Source organism: Tenebrio molitor, chromosome 8 (assembly GCF_963966145.1).
Source record: "Tenebrio molitor chromosome 8, icTenMoli1.1, whole genome shotgun sequence".
In the NCBI taxonomy this organism is placed as follows: Eukaryota; Metazoa; Arthropoda; class Insecta; order Coleoptera; family Tenebrionidae; genus Tenebrio; species Tenebrio molitor.
In genome coordinates, this window is record NC_091053.1 from 15,295,069 (window position 1) to 15,311,316 (window position 16,248).

General features: G+C 36.9%; 2 protein-coding genes across 29 annotated transcripts in view; one reads left to right on the forward strand and one right to left on the reverse strand.

The window, feature by feature from the left end:
* Positions 1-1,564, forward strand: part of LOC138137439 (collagen alpha chain CG42342) — a 186,374-nt gene extending 184,810 nt beyond the window's left edge. For all 28 annotated transcript variants that reach the window (XR_011161736.1, XM_069056819.1, XM_069056816.1 and 25 more), the window contains one exon: positions 1,233-1,564. Coding sequence is in view for 1 of the 28 variants with exons in the window: in XM_069056834.1 (XP_068912935.1) it covers positions 1,233-1,238 (6 nt within the window). In the remaining 27 variants the exon portion in view is untranslated. The remainder of the gene's footprint in view (positions 1-1,232) is intronic.
* Positions 1,520-15,459, reverse strand: LOC138137442 (nose resistant to fluoxetine protein 6-like). The gene is made up of 8 exons (XM_069056844.1): positions 15,037-15,459; positions 10,113-10,294; positions 9,886-10,055; positions 6,857-7,330; positions 6,424-6,798; positions 6,033-6,369; positions 1,776-1,991; positions 1,520-1,721 (listed from the first exon to the last, which is right to left on the reverse strand). Exons 1-8 carry the CDS (start codon positions 15,356-15,358, stop codon positions 1,614-1,616), a joined length of 2,184 nt encoding a protein of 727 aa, XP_068912945.1. The 5' UTR covers positions 15,359-15,459; the 3' UTR covers positions 1,520-1,613.
* Between the last annotated feature and the right edge of the window lie 789 nt (positions 15,460-16,248).

Genomic DNA, 16,248 nt, shown 5'->3' on the forward strand with positions numbered 1-16,248 from the left:
ACATTTTTCTGACGTTTACGGTAGTCTCTTCTACACCGTAGTGCACCGTTAGTACGCCATTTTTGGGACATCCTGTATGTATGAAAAAGAGAAATTGAGGAAAAAAGAAATTTCAATAAAAACTATAAGATCAAAAAGTTCTTTCGTCGTTACGACAAAAAAAATGGCCGAAAGGAGTACTTATTAATTCTCTACAATGCAGCCCACAATACATTTCCAAACTTAACGTGATTTTGTTTTGTTTTTTATTTAAAAAACATGAAACCTAGTTAACCGTGTAGTTTCGTAAATTTTAACATAAACGTCATTCATTTGGTTATATGAAATTTTGAAAAAACCAATCGTTTTTGGGAAAATGTTTATTGTCTGCATAAACGCGCAACGGTAGAAGCATTTCGATTACATTTTCCATAACTCATGTTTGTTTTCTCATCCTTCATACATTTTCATCGTCCTATTTTAACTTTTTTGTAAATCTTGGTTGTGACAAATAAAGTTATTGGAAGCAGTTTTCATTTTAAAACAACACATACGATATTTAAAATGGCTACGTTCACTTTGGAAATGTATTGTGGGTTGCATTTTCAATTTTGTCGGGCTCATTATAACCTTGAAATACCCTATATATTTCTTAAATGAATTTCAATAGAAACGGCAAAAGGAAAGAGATCTTTTTTAGGGGAGAAAAGAAAATGCCGAAGGAAGTATCTTAGCTCTAAAGAAAGAAACAAAAAACAAACAAACCTCATCACCGAAATATAAAAAGAGAAACCCAAAAAAAAAAAAACAATGTTTTGGTGTTCATCAAAATGTGAAATAAGTAGGATTGTGAAAGGATAAAAAAACAATAAAAAACACGTATCGGACAAGCAAAATTGATAAGAAGGGAATCAAGATTTACATTGGTTTAGAAGAGACTTAACTAAGTTAGGTAAACGCCACTGCAAATATAATTTTTCGGTAATATTGTTGACCAAAGAAATTACTCGATTAATGATTTTTGCGGTTGCATCAAAAACATTTTCTTCAGCGAATCGGTGATATAATTTGTGAAAAAACAAACCAAAGTTATCGGTTACTTGTATCTTTTGTCATGATGTCGTTGTATAAATGTCAGCTACCAACAAACCTCCACTGCTTCAAGTGTCTCTTTAAATGTCTCTCGTCTTTGTCAAACCTTTGCACAAATCGTCTCCGAAGTCTTGCTCCTTTCTCAAAGTCCCCTTTTGCAGGTTTGAGGCCCCGATTTGAACGTGCGTCGACTCCAAGGACACAATTCTCACGTACTTACAGTGGACAGTGATTGTGTTGTAAATAAAGTGTTGGAAAACTTCCGAACCGACCTGGCCGGGAAGCGTACTCGACAACTAATTTATTAGATGTAGCTTTAGTTTTGTACCGTTCAGAACGCCATCATGTTCCTCACTCATGTTTTTCTTGTACAAATCCAACTATATCGTTATCAACTGTATGCTAGGCTTAGAATAGACAAGTACTTGTAACATACTAAGGTTCCAGCTAATGTTAAAACGTTCATGTTTCTCGAAATATACAATGTTTTTTACTGGCGTCTTTAATCTTTTTACAAAATATACAACTTAACCTATACTAGTCTAGGAGAATATCAGCTTGAGCAAGTTCACCACGGGAGCCTCGAAAGCTAGCGAGATGGCGAAGGCTGACACGAACGCGAAGATTATGTTGCCGCAGTAGATCACCATCTGGAACGACAATTCAACATTTTTCTGCAAACATCGTCTCCGCGTTCTACTCACCACGAAGAGCTCGTGCAGGTGGAGGGGCCCGTCTAGGACGAAACTGGTGAGGCACATGTACACGGGGTGGATCAAGTAGGCGCAGTAAGTCAGTCTGCTGAGCGGCAGGAAAAGTTTGAACTTCAGGAGGGCGCCCGCGGGGCCCCCGTATCCGGAACAGCAAGCCACGGTGATCCAGGCCAGGGATAGGCCCCAAGCTGTGTGCCCCAGAGAGGCCTGAAACAAATTTACAGTTCGAATGTGGGCAACCAGCAATACACGGTGCATGCTTGGTTGCCTACGTGTCGGTCTCATTTCCTACTAAACTTTCGTTGTGTAGACAACCGGCAACACACATCGGCGTGCGTCTGGTTGCATACTTTCCGAATGAATTTGCCGGAATTGGGAAGATGTTTTCAGATGTAACGAGTGCGGTCAAGAGGAAATGTTATTCGAGACGTTTCGTCATCTGTGACCTTGACCCGTATGAAAGTGAGCGTTTGATGGAATTACATAAAGTGGGAAAGCACTTTGTCCGAATTATTGCACAAGACGACTGGCATAATGAAGTGCAAATAGGAGTTGGAAATTTTCGTTGAAACAAGGAATACTTGGAGAGGAAATTCGTTGAGTAATTGGAATTAATGTGACTGATTGATGATTGTCGGGCGGGTGGATTTGGCAACAGACATTTTTGCAAGAATTGATTATTTTTCGCAATTTAGAAATTAATTATTATTCGGACCTTGTAATAGATTTAAATCGGAAAAAAATTATGGAAGTGGAGAGACAACATTCGGGCAATGTTGGGCGGGTTGTTTCGTCAGTGAGGTGGTTATTATCAGGTCAAAATTACCATTTGTTTTTGTTATTATTAAAAATTTGGCCGGTATTTTGGTGGATGGAAAAAAAACAGAAATAAACGAAAGTTTTGGTGTGAAAGATGATGAAAGATGAAAAAAGGGACTGCAATAGGTTGAAAAAATTAAACAAAAATACTATAACAATGGTAGAAAATAAGAAAAAAATTCAGTAAAATAGAAAAAAGCAGTTATCGATAGATTTTAAATTTGGCACTCCTGCTGGTTATTGTTCAAATTGATATTGACAGTTGAATAGTAATCTAAGGCATTCAGTTGTTTTGACATAGGAGGCCATGGAAATTTTGCATTTAATTTGGTAGTAAAGCTGTCTGTTGAATTAGGTTATGTTTTTCTATGTTTGAGGTTATAAATAGCGTCAATGTCTGGTGCATTGTTGTCAGTTGTACTAGTTTACAACAGAACAATACTCAGACATCGCCGGAAATTTAACAACCTGTTACGTTCATTTTGACCTAGTTTACCTAAAAGTGAAAAAAGAAAAATGAACGGCACGGCAAGAAAGAGGAAAAGGAGGAAGAATTCTGTGGAATCAATAAGAAAGAGGAATGAGAAGGATCTTGGTAATGTAAAAAAAAAAACAATAAAAGAAAATAGTTGAAACAGAAGGTCAGAAGGAAGAAAATTTGAGGAATGAAAGAATATGAAAAAACAGAAATTAATGATAGAAGACAGATTTCAACAAAAACAGAAATGCGAAGAAAGAATTCTGTTGTTGCGACTAAAAAGTGAAATGAGTACTTAAGTCTCAAAAAAAAATAAAAAACTGAATGATCTCATTATTATCAGAGTTTAAGAAAAGAAAAGAAGAATTAGTATTGATAAGAAGAAGCGATAAGAGGATTTCACGAGTGTAAAAAATATTGAAAGAAAATAGTCTTGAGACTGAGAAATGAATATGGAAAAAACAGAGAGCGTTGATGTGGGAATACTCCAGTCTCTAAAGAAAAGAAACAAAAAACGAAGAGTCTCGGTCGAAATATAAAAAAGGGAAGAAAAAGAAATCTGTTCCTTGGGATCTGATAAGAACACAGAAAAATCAACAAAAATAAAAAACACGCAGAATGAATATGAAAAACGGCAAAAATATAAAAAAACAGTAATCTTCTTTTGTTCTGTCGAAAAAACAAACTGCTAGAAGTATGTAGTCAAATCTAATTAATTAAAATAAACAAAAAAAAATTCAAAGAGTATAAATAAGAAAGAGAAAGCAACGAACAAATCATTAGTATTGTTAAGAAGGAGAAATAGGAAAGATCAAAGAAATTATACGGAAGAAAATTAAGATTTAAAAACAAAAAACCGAGAGTGCTGTGAAAAAGTTGTTTTCAAGGAAAATCAATAAATAGAAAAAAAAACGAAAGAAGGATGAGGATCTTGGGGCTACAAAAGATCAACGAAAATTACGACAAGCAGAACCAACATGAAAAACGGAAAACATAATAAAGAAAAAATTCAACAAAACTGGTTATGTTGCGTCAGAAGAAAAACAATCTCACAGAAGTAGTTTCTCGACAAAACAAAATTCATGGACCAGAGCGTAAGAATGGGGGAAAGAAAGCAAGAACGACTCCTTGGCATTGATAAGAAGAAGAGATAGCAAAGATCAAAGAAATGATAATAAACAGAATAAAGATAAAAGGAGAATAATTTTGAACGGAAATAATTGAGTGTTCAACAACATTGTGAAGTATGTCTTAGAAGATCACCGAGAAAAGTTAGGTTAGGAGCACGTTAAGAACTGACAGTTTTGACTAAATTTATTTTGTATGTAATTATGAGTACCACGTTATCAAAAAGGTTTATAATTATTAGAGTAGAACATGTCTCTGGCTATATGTTTGGTAAAGTTTTGTCAAATTTTAGGTTACATGTATTTTTTATATTTAAGGCATTAAATGTACACTAAGACAGTATTGCCTACTGACATCTGTCAAAGAAGATATCATCCCTTTTTCGCTCTATCTTCTTTCATCAAAAAGTCATAGCCAAATTGATGAACTTTTCATTTGAACACCCGTTATGAACACCACGAAGAAATTTTCTACGAAATCTTCTTTTGTTAAGACTAAAAATAGGCTTAAATCTCCAAATGAGCCGAAAATTTATCTTGGTAGTGTAAAAAAAAATCTTGATACTGGTGACATTCGAGGAAATTCTGACTACGATAAATTATGAGACTGAATACAGAACAGCAAGCTGAAAGGAGTACTTACTAGATACAAAAACACTGAAGGGCGTCATTAATAGAATCTAAGAAAAAGAAGAAAGAAGAAATAACCAATTTCTTGGCATTGATGCAATAGTATATTAAAATATAAGTTGCAGAAGGCATCTATTTAAGCATGAATTTGAAATTCCGAAACGAGCCGCGTAGCGGCGAGTTGCGGAACAAATGAGTAAATGTAGGGAATTTTGCGGTGGTTGGTGACATTTTTTACGTGGCATAATTTTAGCCGGCTGTGAAAAAAAAATAATTTAAAACGTCAGATTTTTTTTATTTTCGCATTTGATGTTTGAAAATGAATGCTGAATAGACTTATTCTAAACGCAAAATAGAAAAAAAGGTTTTAGCTGAGTCACAAAAGAAAGAATACTCAAAGAAATCATACGATGAATATTAAAACAGAAATTGCTGCGGAAGAAATATTCCAATAAAATTATAAAATACATACAAAGAATAATCCGTCTTTCGTTGTGACAAAAATATAGGCTCAAAGATTTTCAGTCAAAAGAAACAAAAAATAAATAAACATTAATTCATCAGAAAAATATGTAAATAAGAAGGAAAAAATATTTCCTTGGTCTTGATAATAAAGGAAAAGAAAGAAAATCAATAGATGAAAACACGGTAATTAGAAAAATAAAAAAACAGAAATTGCTGCCAGAAACAATAGGTTTAATAAACTCAAAAGAATAATTAAAACTTAAAATGCATCGGCAAAAAATAAGAAAGGAAGACCAAAGGTGCAATGACAAGCAAAGAAGAGGGATTTGTAAGTGGAAACAAGTGGAGGGAAATGAAATGGGAACAGGAACTACTGGAATAAGACATACTCCGATAGAAGAGAAAGAAACTATTTCCTACAGAAGAGGAGAGGTATAGAAGATCTTGGAATCGTAGAACAAAAGCAACGAAATTGGAAACAATAATAAATAAATTAATAGAATTGAATAAAAAAACAAAAATGACTAAAAGGAGATTTTTTTGCTGTAGAAAAATTCCTATTGGAACAAAAACGCTTCCGTTTTGTCAAGTCCATTTTGAGTGAACAGGATATAAAAGTGACCTTTTTGTTGTTGCCACCTTTGCCTCTTTTGTCATTTTTTCCTTTCTCGAAGACTCGTACTGTTCTATGCTAGCACCACAACCGTAAAATTTCCAGACGAGACTTACGTAAAACGCGGACAGTGGAACGACGATTCCTTGGGTCCCCACCCCGTAGACCAAACTGGCGAGACACGCCAAGGCCAGCACCCATCCGCTCACCACCACGACTGGCGACATCTTCACCTTGCACTTCACCCTGAAGAGAAAGTACCCCGAGATCATCCCCACCAAGTACGGCCCGATCCTCATCCACGGCTTGTCGTACAGCTGGTCGAAGAGGGCGAACGGTTCCTCCACCCTGACGGTGTAGTCGTACTTCATCGCGATGACGAACGTGGCCACCCAAGACGCCAGCATGAACACGCCCAGAGCGGCCCCGGCGAATTTCAGATGTTTCTCGCCCCTATGAGAGAGGACACAACGTCATGATTTGTCTTGCGAAAGGTGGCAACAGTACCTGACGGCGATCAGAAGGAGGACCGCAGCTACCAAGTAGAACTGGGTGTCGTTGGCTATGTACCACGACCACAGCATGCAGAACTCCGTCTGGGGGTAGAAGTTGTTGATGTAGAGGGCGTTTCTCCACCAGAAGTTGCTGCAGCTGATGTGGTCGATGATCGCCGGCGAGAAGACCGAATAGCTGTGGAGGTACCGCAGGATGATTTCGTTCACCCCCAACACGAATAAATAGGCGGGGGTGAGTCTGAAGAAGCGGTAGATGACTAGCATGAAGAACTTCAACACGTTGGTCCTGACCACTTGGCAGGGGTTTTCTTCTTTTGGGGTCTTCTTGGCTGCGGTGCGGAAGTACGTGATGGTGACGAGTAGACCGCTGGAAGACGAAAGAATCACAAGTAGAGGAAGACCGGTGAAGATTCTTTTTCTTCTACCTGATGAAGAAGAAAGTGTCAACGGAGAAAGTCGCGTTGGCAATAGTCTGGTACATGAACGTCCTCTCCGTCAAAATCCGAAGATTTTTGTTGTCCCCGATCGAGAAGACTTCCAGATAGGTGTGCACCATGATGATCCAAGCTATGGAGAAGAACCGAAGGCCGTGGACGCACTTGATGGAGTCCTCGGAGACGGCGTCCACGTTCAAGATCTTCTTCCCGTTGTTGATAGCCGAGAAGCACAACAAGATCCTCATCAAGATGTTCTGCTTAGGCTTGTCTTTCTTCTTGCTCACTTCTACTACTTTCTTCTTCATACCGTTACCGATCTTCACCTCTTTGGTATCTTCCATGTTATTGTTGTTGTTGTTTTCCAACTCGGCGTCGTTCTGCTCTTTCCTACTCTTGTTCGACGTGATTATCTCCAATAGTGACGCCACCAAGATCAAGACTGCCACGACCAATGACACGCCCCTGAAAAACAAAATCGAGCTTTGCAGTGACGAGCAAGGACGTGACTTCGAAAAGTCACGCCTGAATAGTAATTCGTCGCGCGTACGAGCTAAGCTCAGACATGTCTTTGTTTAACCCCCTTACTTATTTAAAAATTTCTTTCTAATCTAAGACGTGACTTCGAGACCCCACAGCTGATTTTAGTCACGTGGCGAATCTTTTGATACACTCGACCACATTAAAATTCAAAACTGACCAGTGTTGTACTTTTTTCAGTACGAATCAAGTTACGACATAACTTTGATACGTTACAACTAAAGAGTAAAGACACGCCCCCGAAAAACAAAATCGAGTGTTGGAATGACGTTTTGAGGTCAGACATGACTTCGAGAAGTCACAGCTGAATATTAATTTGAAAGAGAAGCTTGTGGCGTGCACTGTTCAACGTACGAACTAAGCTCAGACTCGTCTTTCTTGAAACATAAGTGAACAAAAATATTAAACAGTTTATTTTGCTTTAATTTCTAGATTCTCATTTCTTCTTTCTCTCATTTTTATTTTAACAATTATTTCTGTGCCAAAATTTTTACTTGCTTTTTCTTTGTTTAGATTTCTTTCTAATAACGAAGAGTCAAAAATAAAACTGAATTGCAACTTTCAAACAAACAAAAAGAACTTAAATGTTGCATTTTTCAGGAGAAATCAATCTAAGATGTGACTTCCACACAATACAGCTGATTCTTGGCCATGTAACGAATCTAGGCGCAGTTAATCACATTAAAATTCAATCTCCCCCAATGCTGTTATTTTTTTTTTCAGGATGAATCATACTACGACATGACTTTGATATGTCACAGAAGAACAAAATCAAGCTCAGACATGATTTCTAGAAATCACAACTGAATAGTAATTCGAAAGAGGTGTTTGTCACGTGTACCACGTCGTGCAACCTACGAACTAAGCTCAGACTTGTCTTTGGTGAACCACAACTGAATAGAGAATTCAAACTAATTTGTATTTTTTTGTTTTTTATTTATTCCCTTTTTTTTCTATCGCTGCTATTGTCTTGTTTTTCTTTTGTATTTTACCGTTATTTAAAAGTTTCTTTCTAATCTAAGACGTGACTTCGAGACCCCACAGCTAATTATAGTCACGTACTGAATCTTTTGATACACTCGACCATGTTAAAATTCAAACCAACCAGTGTTGTAATTTTTTTTTTTTTTCAGTACGAAGTAAGTTGCGACATAACCTTGATACGTTACATCTAAAGACACGCCCCCGAAAAACAAAACCGAGTGTTGGAATGACGTTTTAAGGTCAGACATGACTTCGAAAAGTCACAACTTAATATTAATTTGAAAGGGAAGCTTGTGGCGTGCACTATGGTCTAGTCAAGGTCGTTCAACGTACGAACTAAGCTCAGACTCGTCTTTTTTGAAACATAACTGAACAAAAAATGAAACCGTTTTTTTTTGTTTTGTTTTTTATTTATGTTGCTTTGATTTGTAGATTCACATTTCTTCTTTCTGTCATTGCTTTTATTTCTATGCCAAAATGTTTCTTTTTTTTTGGTTATTTAGATTTCTTTCTAATAAAGAAGAGTGAAAAATAAAACTGAAATGCAACTTTCAAACACACGAAAAAAACTTCAGTGTTCCATTTTTTTCTGGAGAAATCAATCTAAGACGTGACTTCCGGACAACACAACTGATTCTTGGTCACGTAACGAATCTTGGCGCACTTAACCACATTAAATTGCAATCTCCGCCAGTGTTAACATTTTCTTCAGTATGAATCAAGCTAAGTCATAACTTTGATACGTCACGGTTAAAGACACGCCCCTGAAAATAAAATCAAGTTTTGGAATCACGAATCAAGCTCAGACATGACTTTGAGAAGTACAATTGAATATTAATTTGTTGGAAAAGCTTGGCGCGTGCCACCGTCTCGTCAGCGTCGTACGAACGTACGTCTTTATTGAGTGACAGCTTTATACAATAGATTCAATTTTGTTTTTAATTTAGGATGAATTTCAGTCACGCAACCCTCCCTGTACACTCGACCGCATTCGAACTCCTCCGGTCTTACGTCATGTTCTCCGTACGAGTCAAGCCGCGACGTAACTGTGATACGTCACAGCTGAACTCCGATTTTCCTCTTTTTCATGATTCAACGCATTAAAATTCCACCGTAAGCTTCTCGTAAGTCGCTTTCACAACCTCGATTATCGTTTCTTCCTCGTGTGAAGAAACAAGATTTGGGCCAAAAGTGTGTACCTTGGGCGAACCGGCGAAGATTTCTCTCGGTGGCGTTGCGCAAAGATAACATTTTCATTATGTACATTTTTTGTTGGTGACAATTTCGCAACCCACGTTTGCTCTCCATAAACTGAAATTTTTCAGAAGCGGCGACCTTGAAGCCACCGGCTCCACTCCCCTGACCCAGCGTTCAGATCACTTTCGTTCTCGCTTTGAACGTGCGATTCTAGAGCAACTCGACTGGTCGCCGGTCTCACACCGCACAATTTTGCTCCAGTCAAGGCAACCCCCTAGGAAAACAGGCGACTTTCTCACCCCACTATCTGGAACTTGGGATCTCCCAGCAGGGAGTAGTCCCCCGGAACGGGCCGTATCCCCACCACGCTCAGACTCGTCCCAGGTCTGCGCTCCTGGGCCAGCAGGAGGCGCACGTCGGACGCGCTGCACGATGATGGAAGACATTCGCCGACGTTCAACTGTCTGGTCTGGAAACGGGCTTGCGTAAGATCCAGCTTTCTCTCAAAGGTCAACCGGAAACTCACCACCGGAGTCAGGTTGCTGTTGATGTTGATCCGGATCTTGGCCATGAGGAAATTGACGGGGAAGGGGGGCGTCTCGGGGTTGGTCTCGGGGTTGGCCAGCTCCTGGCAGAGGGTCTTCGAGCCCAGCCAGTAGTCGTTGCCGAAGAAGAACTGACCGGAGTAACGCCCGGAGGCATCGTACACTGTAATAAACATTACATATTAAATAATAATAATAATAAAATTTATAATCTTGTTTTGACACTTTTTTTGTTGATAAATATTGTTACATAAAGCTTCCGTTCGACATTAAATCGTTAATCGATTTCTTTTCGTGGTTATTTTCAACGATTTACATAACGACCAGCTACCGGAAGTTCCGGTTTGAGGGGAATTTTTTCCGGTGAGAAGAGACTGTACATTTTCAAAATAAATAGGAATATTTGAAAATTGATAGAAAGGAGGTTTTAGGTGATTGGTTTTACTGAAAGGAATGCGTTTGGAATAAGCGTAAAAGTATAGCTGGCCATTAGACGCCGTACGTGGAATATTTTTAGTTTTTTGTTGTTAAAAAATTGATACAAAGTGAAAATGTGGTGAAATGTCGTGTTGTGCAGAATTACAATTTTGAAATTGTGATGTGCAGCGGTCGCCGCACAAAAATGTTAAATGTTGTGAAAAAGGAGGCACAGCATCAAGGCCGGATTTGTTTGTCCCCACGGTATTTCTATCAAGCTAGGAAGTGTTGAGGAGACGCGACTTTCCCGGTGGACACCCATCCAAAGGTTGACCACACCCGACGTTGCTTAGTCGTCTTACTGTTATTATTATATCGGCTGTTCATTTAAATTTATTCTCAAAGTAAGCGTTGAAGAGTCGATTGTGAACGCACCACGAATTACCAGCTGTTTAAATCTAACCTCACTTTTTGTGTTATTTGTGTTTTTACTCTGTAGACTGACGAGTGGTGCGTTCACAATCGACTCTTCAACGCCAACTTTGAGGAGAAATTTAAATGAACACCCGATATTCATTATCTTTACATTAGTAAAATTTGTATTAAACAATTGTTGAAACATTACAATGAAAGGTGACATGAACAAGGAAAAAAAATAAGTAAGATGAAATAATGAAATAAATAAAAATAGAAACGAACTTGGTAAATATAAAGAAAGTTTAGGAAAGAATGAATTGCTTCTACATATTTTTAAATGGAAAATTTGAATTAACTAAATACAGTACAATCGTTTTAGATGTGGATTGTCAAACTCTAGGTCACTTAAAATCTATGACTGAACTGTACTTTAGTGAGAAATCTGTCATAAATTCCAAATACCTTATAAGGGCGCCTAGTTGCTTTTCCTGATAGTGCCAACTTAACGACAAGTCCCCAATCTACATCTACCGGGTGATCAAAAAGGACTGAGTTGGCAATACAATTAAGAGCATTTTGTTATTCAGCTGTTTGTAATTCTACCACCGCCAACCGGATACGTCTTGTAACAGGTATTTGACGTGACATCAATAGTGACAGAATTGTAGGTTATGTATGTATAAAAAATCAACGGTAAAAAGAAACAACTGTCAACTCTTAGTGTGAAGTCGTCAACAACCGGAAGTTACTCCAGTTATACCATTTAAAAGTAAAAATCAGCACTGCCAACTCAAACAATCCTTTTTGGTCACGCTGTATAACGTTTCGACCATAGAAAAAACATTTTGGATAAACTACACAAATTGTATCTCCGCAGAAAAATATTTATAACATAATTTTTGTTTCAATTAGTCCACTCTACACATATTCAATGGCTACAAATCTGGACAATACTAAACTTTGTGTTGAGTGCAATGGTGTTTAAAATGCAAATTAATTATCTGAAATATATACTGATAAAAATGAAATGCTAAATTTTCAGGACTCTTAGGATTCACCCTGTATATCCAAAATTAATTTTTGTAAAAGAATTTGAAGACCACGATCATTCAGAATTTAATTTTCAAAAAACGAAATGACCGACTGTTGATTTGAAGAAAAAAAAAGTTGATAATTTAATGTGAAAAGGGCGACTTAAGACAATTTCTTCACAATAAAATTGCTATTGTCATTTGTTTATTGTTCTCTCATTTTTTTTTCGCGATTTTCATCTGTTTACGTAAAACAGTAAAACACATTATTTGAGGGCTTTTTGAGGTGGTTTTGATGCTTTTTGTACCATCACGAGCAACTCTCAATGTCTTATTGCTACATAGAACACCCTATATACAGGGTGTATTAAAAATGGCGCATTATATTTATGTCACGCGGATCTACGTTGAATACCAAACAAAAAACTCTAATTCGAATTTGGTCCTTGACAAATATTTTTTAAATTATTAATATTATCAAAAATGACATTAATGACAATCCTTGTTACTTTCTGACTTTACTCAAGTTCGAAAGATCACTCTGGCTTAGTTGCGATGTTGCAATTGATTCAAAATTTATGAACAGCAAATACTTCGCATATTTTAAAATGAAATTACAAATTAATAACCAATAATCAAAATGGTAAAATTAGTGCTGGAATATTTATTTTACTTGTTGAGTTATTGTTACTTTAATTAATTTAAATGTATTTCTCCATTACAATCAAAGCAAATTTCCCAATTGGACAGTAACATGGTAGTACAGTTTTTTGCTTGTATTTTACCATAGAATCATGTGATGTAAATACAGGGTGTTTCAAAACTACTGCCAAAACTTTACAGTACATGATATTATATGCTATACTGAATAATAAATCATTTTAAAAAATCCCTTTTTGAATGTCTTCAAAAGGAAAAGCAGCAAAAGCTGGAATAAAAAGATCATGTATGTGTGTATGTGTATTCCCACTATTTTAAATGGGCATAGGGACATAACTGACACGTTTCATTAACAAAAAAATGTTTTCCTTCTTTTACAAGGCTTCCGAAATCGTCGTTTTGTTTAATTTTTCTTACAATTTGCAATGTCAAAATTTATCAAGTTACAAGATAAAAATTTAAACATCTGTAAAATTATACAGACGCATAAAAAACCGTTTGATTACGATTTCGCGTTGATGTTGATATGGGAAATTGCTGTGTAACATTTTTTGGCGATAGTTTTGGAACACCCTGTATTATGCGGCATTTTTAATACACCTTGTATAAACATTTCATGACAAGATTTTCATTTCTCTGTTATGTGACATGAATATAACAAACATTTTACAATAAGAAATAAATTAAATTGAATTATAAAAATCAAAGTATAATTATTCATTAAATAACGTTTCTAATTTACAATGCAAAAATTTCCGATAATAATGCGGAATCTGGAAAAGTGCAAAAAAATTAAACATTTAATTATTTAAAAAATCATGAAATTTTAATGCTTTCAACAAAGCAACCAAATTGCCTAAATAAATAATTTATTACACAAGTTATTTACATGTTTTCGCAATACAAAAAATAAAAACAAAAAACGTTTTTTCGAAAAAAAATTTAAAAAATTAAAGTTTTTTTTTGTTGAAAGATATAATATGGAATTTTTTTTAAAGAACTATGACAAATTTAAAAATGGATATACAGGATGTTATTGAAAGTTGTACAGATATTTTAACCAAGAGCTACTGGCTTCATGTAGAACTCGGAAAAAATATCTAAAAAATTCTATGTCAAAAAATAAAATGACATTTATTTTTTGAGCTACAATTTTTTTTAATTGATTTTAGTCTTCTACGTTGTCAAACAACTTCGTAGGTAAAATTTCGGCATATTTTAAAAATACACCCTGTATATCATATTTTATAAAACGTACACCAATGCGGTTTCCTTGTTTTAAAGCATATTTCCTATAGGTTACTTCGCATTGGCGTACATTTTATAAAACATGATATACAGGGTGTATTTTTAAAATATGCCAAAATTTTACCTACGAGGTTGTAGGACAACGCAGAAAACTAAAGGCAATTTAAAAAAATCGTAGCTTAAAAAATAAATGTCTTTTTATTTTTTGACATAGAATTTTTTAGATATTTTTTCCGAGTTCTACATGAAGCCAGTAGCTCGTGGTTAAAATATCTGTACAACTTTCAATAACACCCTGTAATTACAGTAATAATGACGGTACAAAAAATTCAAAACAAAATGTAATCTTCCAATATGTAATAATTTTTGGTATGTCTTCATTATTGTAGAAATATTTGAAACTGTTGGTGCTTTCTTATTTCTGCTTTTTATAAGAAACTTTCAGTCTCATTTGTTAAACAACAAAGAATTGCTTCGTTTTGATACTTTTTTCTGGCAAGTTCTTTTCAAAATGTCAAACATTTTACAATTCCATTAAATGAATAAAAATAACAAGTGGAACATACGCTTACGCAAGAAAGTGTTAAATCAGGAATTAAATACTTCTATCCATTCGAACGTTAACTAGGCCAAGAATTATTATAAACCAGAAGGATTTTTACAAGCGTAGAATTGACCTGCGAGGAGCGAACATTCGCTCAAGGATCATGTGACTATAAGTTCATTGGTCTGTTGGAAAATTCCATAGCTTACAATCAACAAATAAGGAACCAAATCTAAATGAACCAGATGAGTTTTTTGTTCCACTGTGTAGGTCAACAAAACAACATAGATAAAGGTATGATACGTGACGGTTGAAAGATTGTTTGAGAGCTCGGCTAGGATCCTTTTCCTGTGCTTTTCTCATCGCGACAAATCAATTAACAAATCGTCGATCAATTTCTCGCCGTTTTCACAGTAGAAAGCTGTGCACCCGAGCCACAATAAATATTCCCCGGAGCCTGGAATTACGCAAGAGCGCGAACTGCACCGACACAACCAGTCTGTGCATTTTTCAGGCCCCAGAATGCAATCCGATTACGCAACCCCGATTAACATTCGAGTCGCGTTTATTGGAGAAAGTGATACTGACTCTTGGCCGCCCAGGAGGTGCCGTTGCGCAGCTCGTCGACGTAGAGCTCCACGTCCCGGCGGCACCGACTCCCGTTCAGCTTCGGCCCCATCTGGGGCCACTTCAGGTGGTCGAAGAGGCCGGCCAGCCACCGCACCTCGGACACATTCCCCTGAAAAACTCCCTCTACTAGTGGATTATGCAGTTCTGAAGCCGGCACCGGGAATTGAATACCGTTGGAGAGGTAGGACAGGTCGGACGAGTTGTAGGAGTAGCGGGTGGGCTCGGCGGCGGCGGCACAAATGAGGGCAACGAGCACGCGGAAAACTGGCGGCGGCGACATCGCACTGACACTCGAGAAGAACTGGCGGTTATGTTGGCATCTTCGCGAGAGGTGTTGAGGCGAACGCTGCGGACGGTACACTGACGGAGCACTTTCGATTTCGATGGGGTACTCGGTTTTAAAAATTTCTAAAGGGAGAAAGGTGGGCGCAGGTTTCTCAATGAGTGCGTGCGGTGACGCAAGAGGGATGGGGGGCTTGCGTCCAAGTGACGCATGGGGCGCACTGTCTGCGCCAGGATTGCCGCAACAAAATACAAAAAAAATATTAAATGGTGCGCGGTACGAACGTAACCTCACTTTTTTGTTGACACATCAGGTCAGGTCAGGGGCTGAAATATTAAAAAAAAATAGCACGATACAAATTAGTACCGAAAATAAAATGAAAACTTAGATTTTCGTGGATTTTACACAAATTATTGAAATGACGCTTCTGCTACCAACTGTCAAACAAAACAAACCCCAACCTTCCCATTAGATCAAATCGGCGAATATTATAATTGTTAGCACGCTTTACTAAAGTTCATTCACGTTGAATTTTCCCTGTCAAATTGTTGCCATGTTGCCATGTTGCCAACTTGCGCCTCCTTTCCTGGTAATTTTCACATTATCGTGTTAAAGCGATTTGACGTGTTTAATTTTGAATGTTAGTTTGACGTGTGAAATAAATTCACAAAAAACAAGAACTGTGCCCTATCAAGTTAACTTGTTGACAGCGAAAATAGTACTATTGGGGACACGGAAAACTGGGCAGATGTGTCATTCAGTTGTCAAAATTTCTAAACCACACCTTAGCTACTCATAACCAAGCTTAAGTTAATTTGACAGTTTTTTTTTTAAATATCAATCATAATGACGGTAAAGGTGCATTTACATTGACACTTTTTGAAATG

What these genes read in the sequence shown, in the direction of transcription:
- LOC138137442 (XM_069056844.1), bottom strand. Translation starts at nt 15,358, where the DNA reads ATGTCGCCGCCGCCAGTTTTCCGCGTGCTCGTTGCCCTCATTTGTGCC. An exon ending in CTCCTTCTGATCGCCGTCAG is followed by an intron (nt 6,370 to 6,423) that starts GTACTGTTGCCA and finishes CCTCTCTCATAG; the next exon opens with GGGCGAGAAACATCTGAAAT. An exon ending in TTCCACTGTCCGCGTTTTAC is followed by an intron (nt 1,992 to 6,032) that starts GTAAGTCTCGTC and finishes AATTTGTTTCAG; the next exon opens with GCCTCTCTGGGGCACACAGC.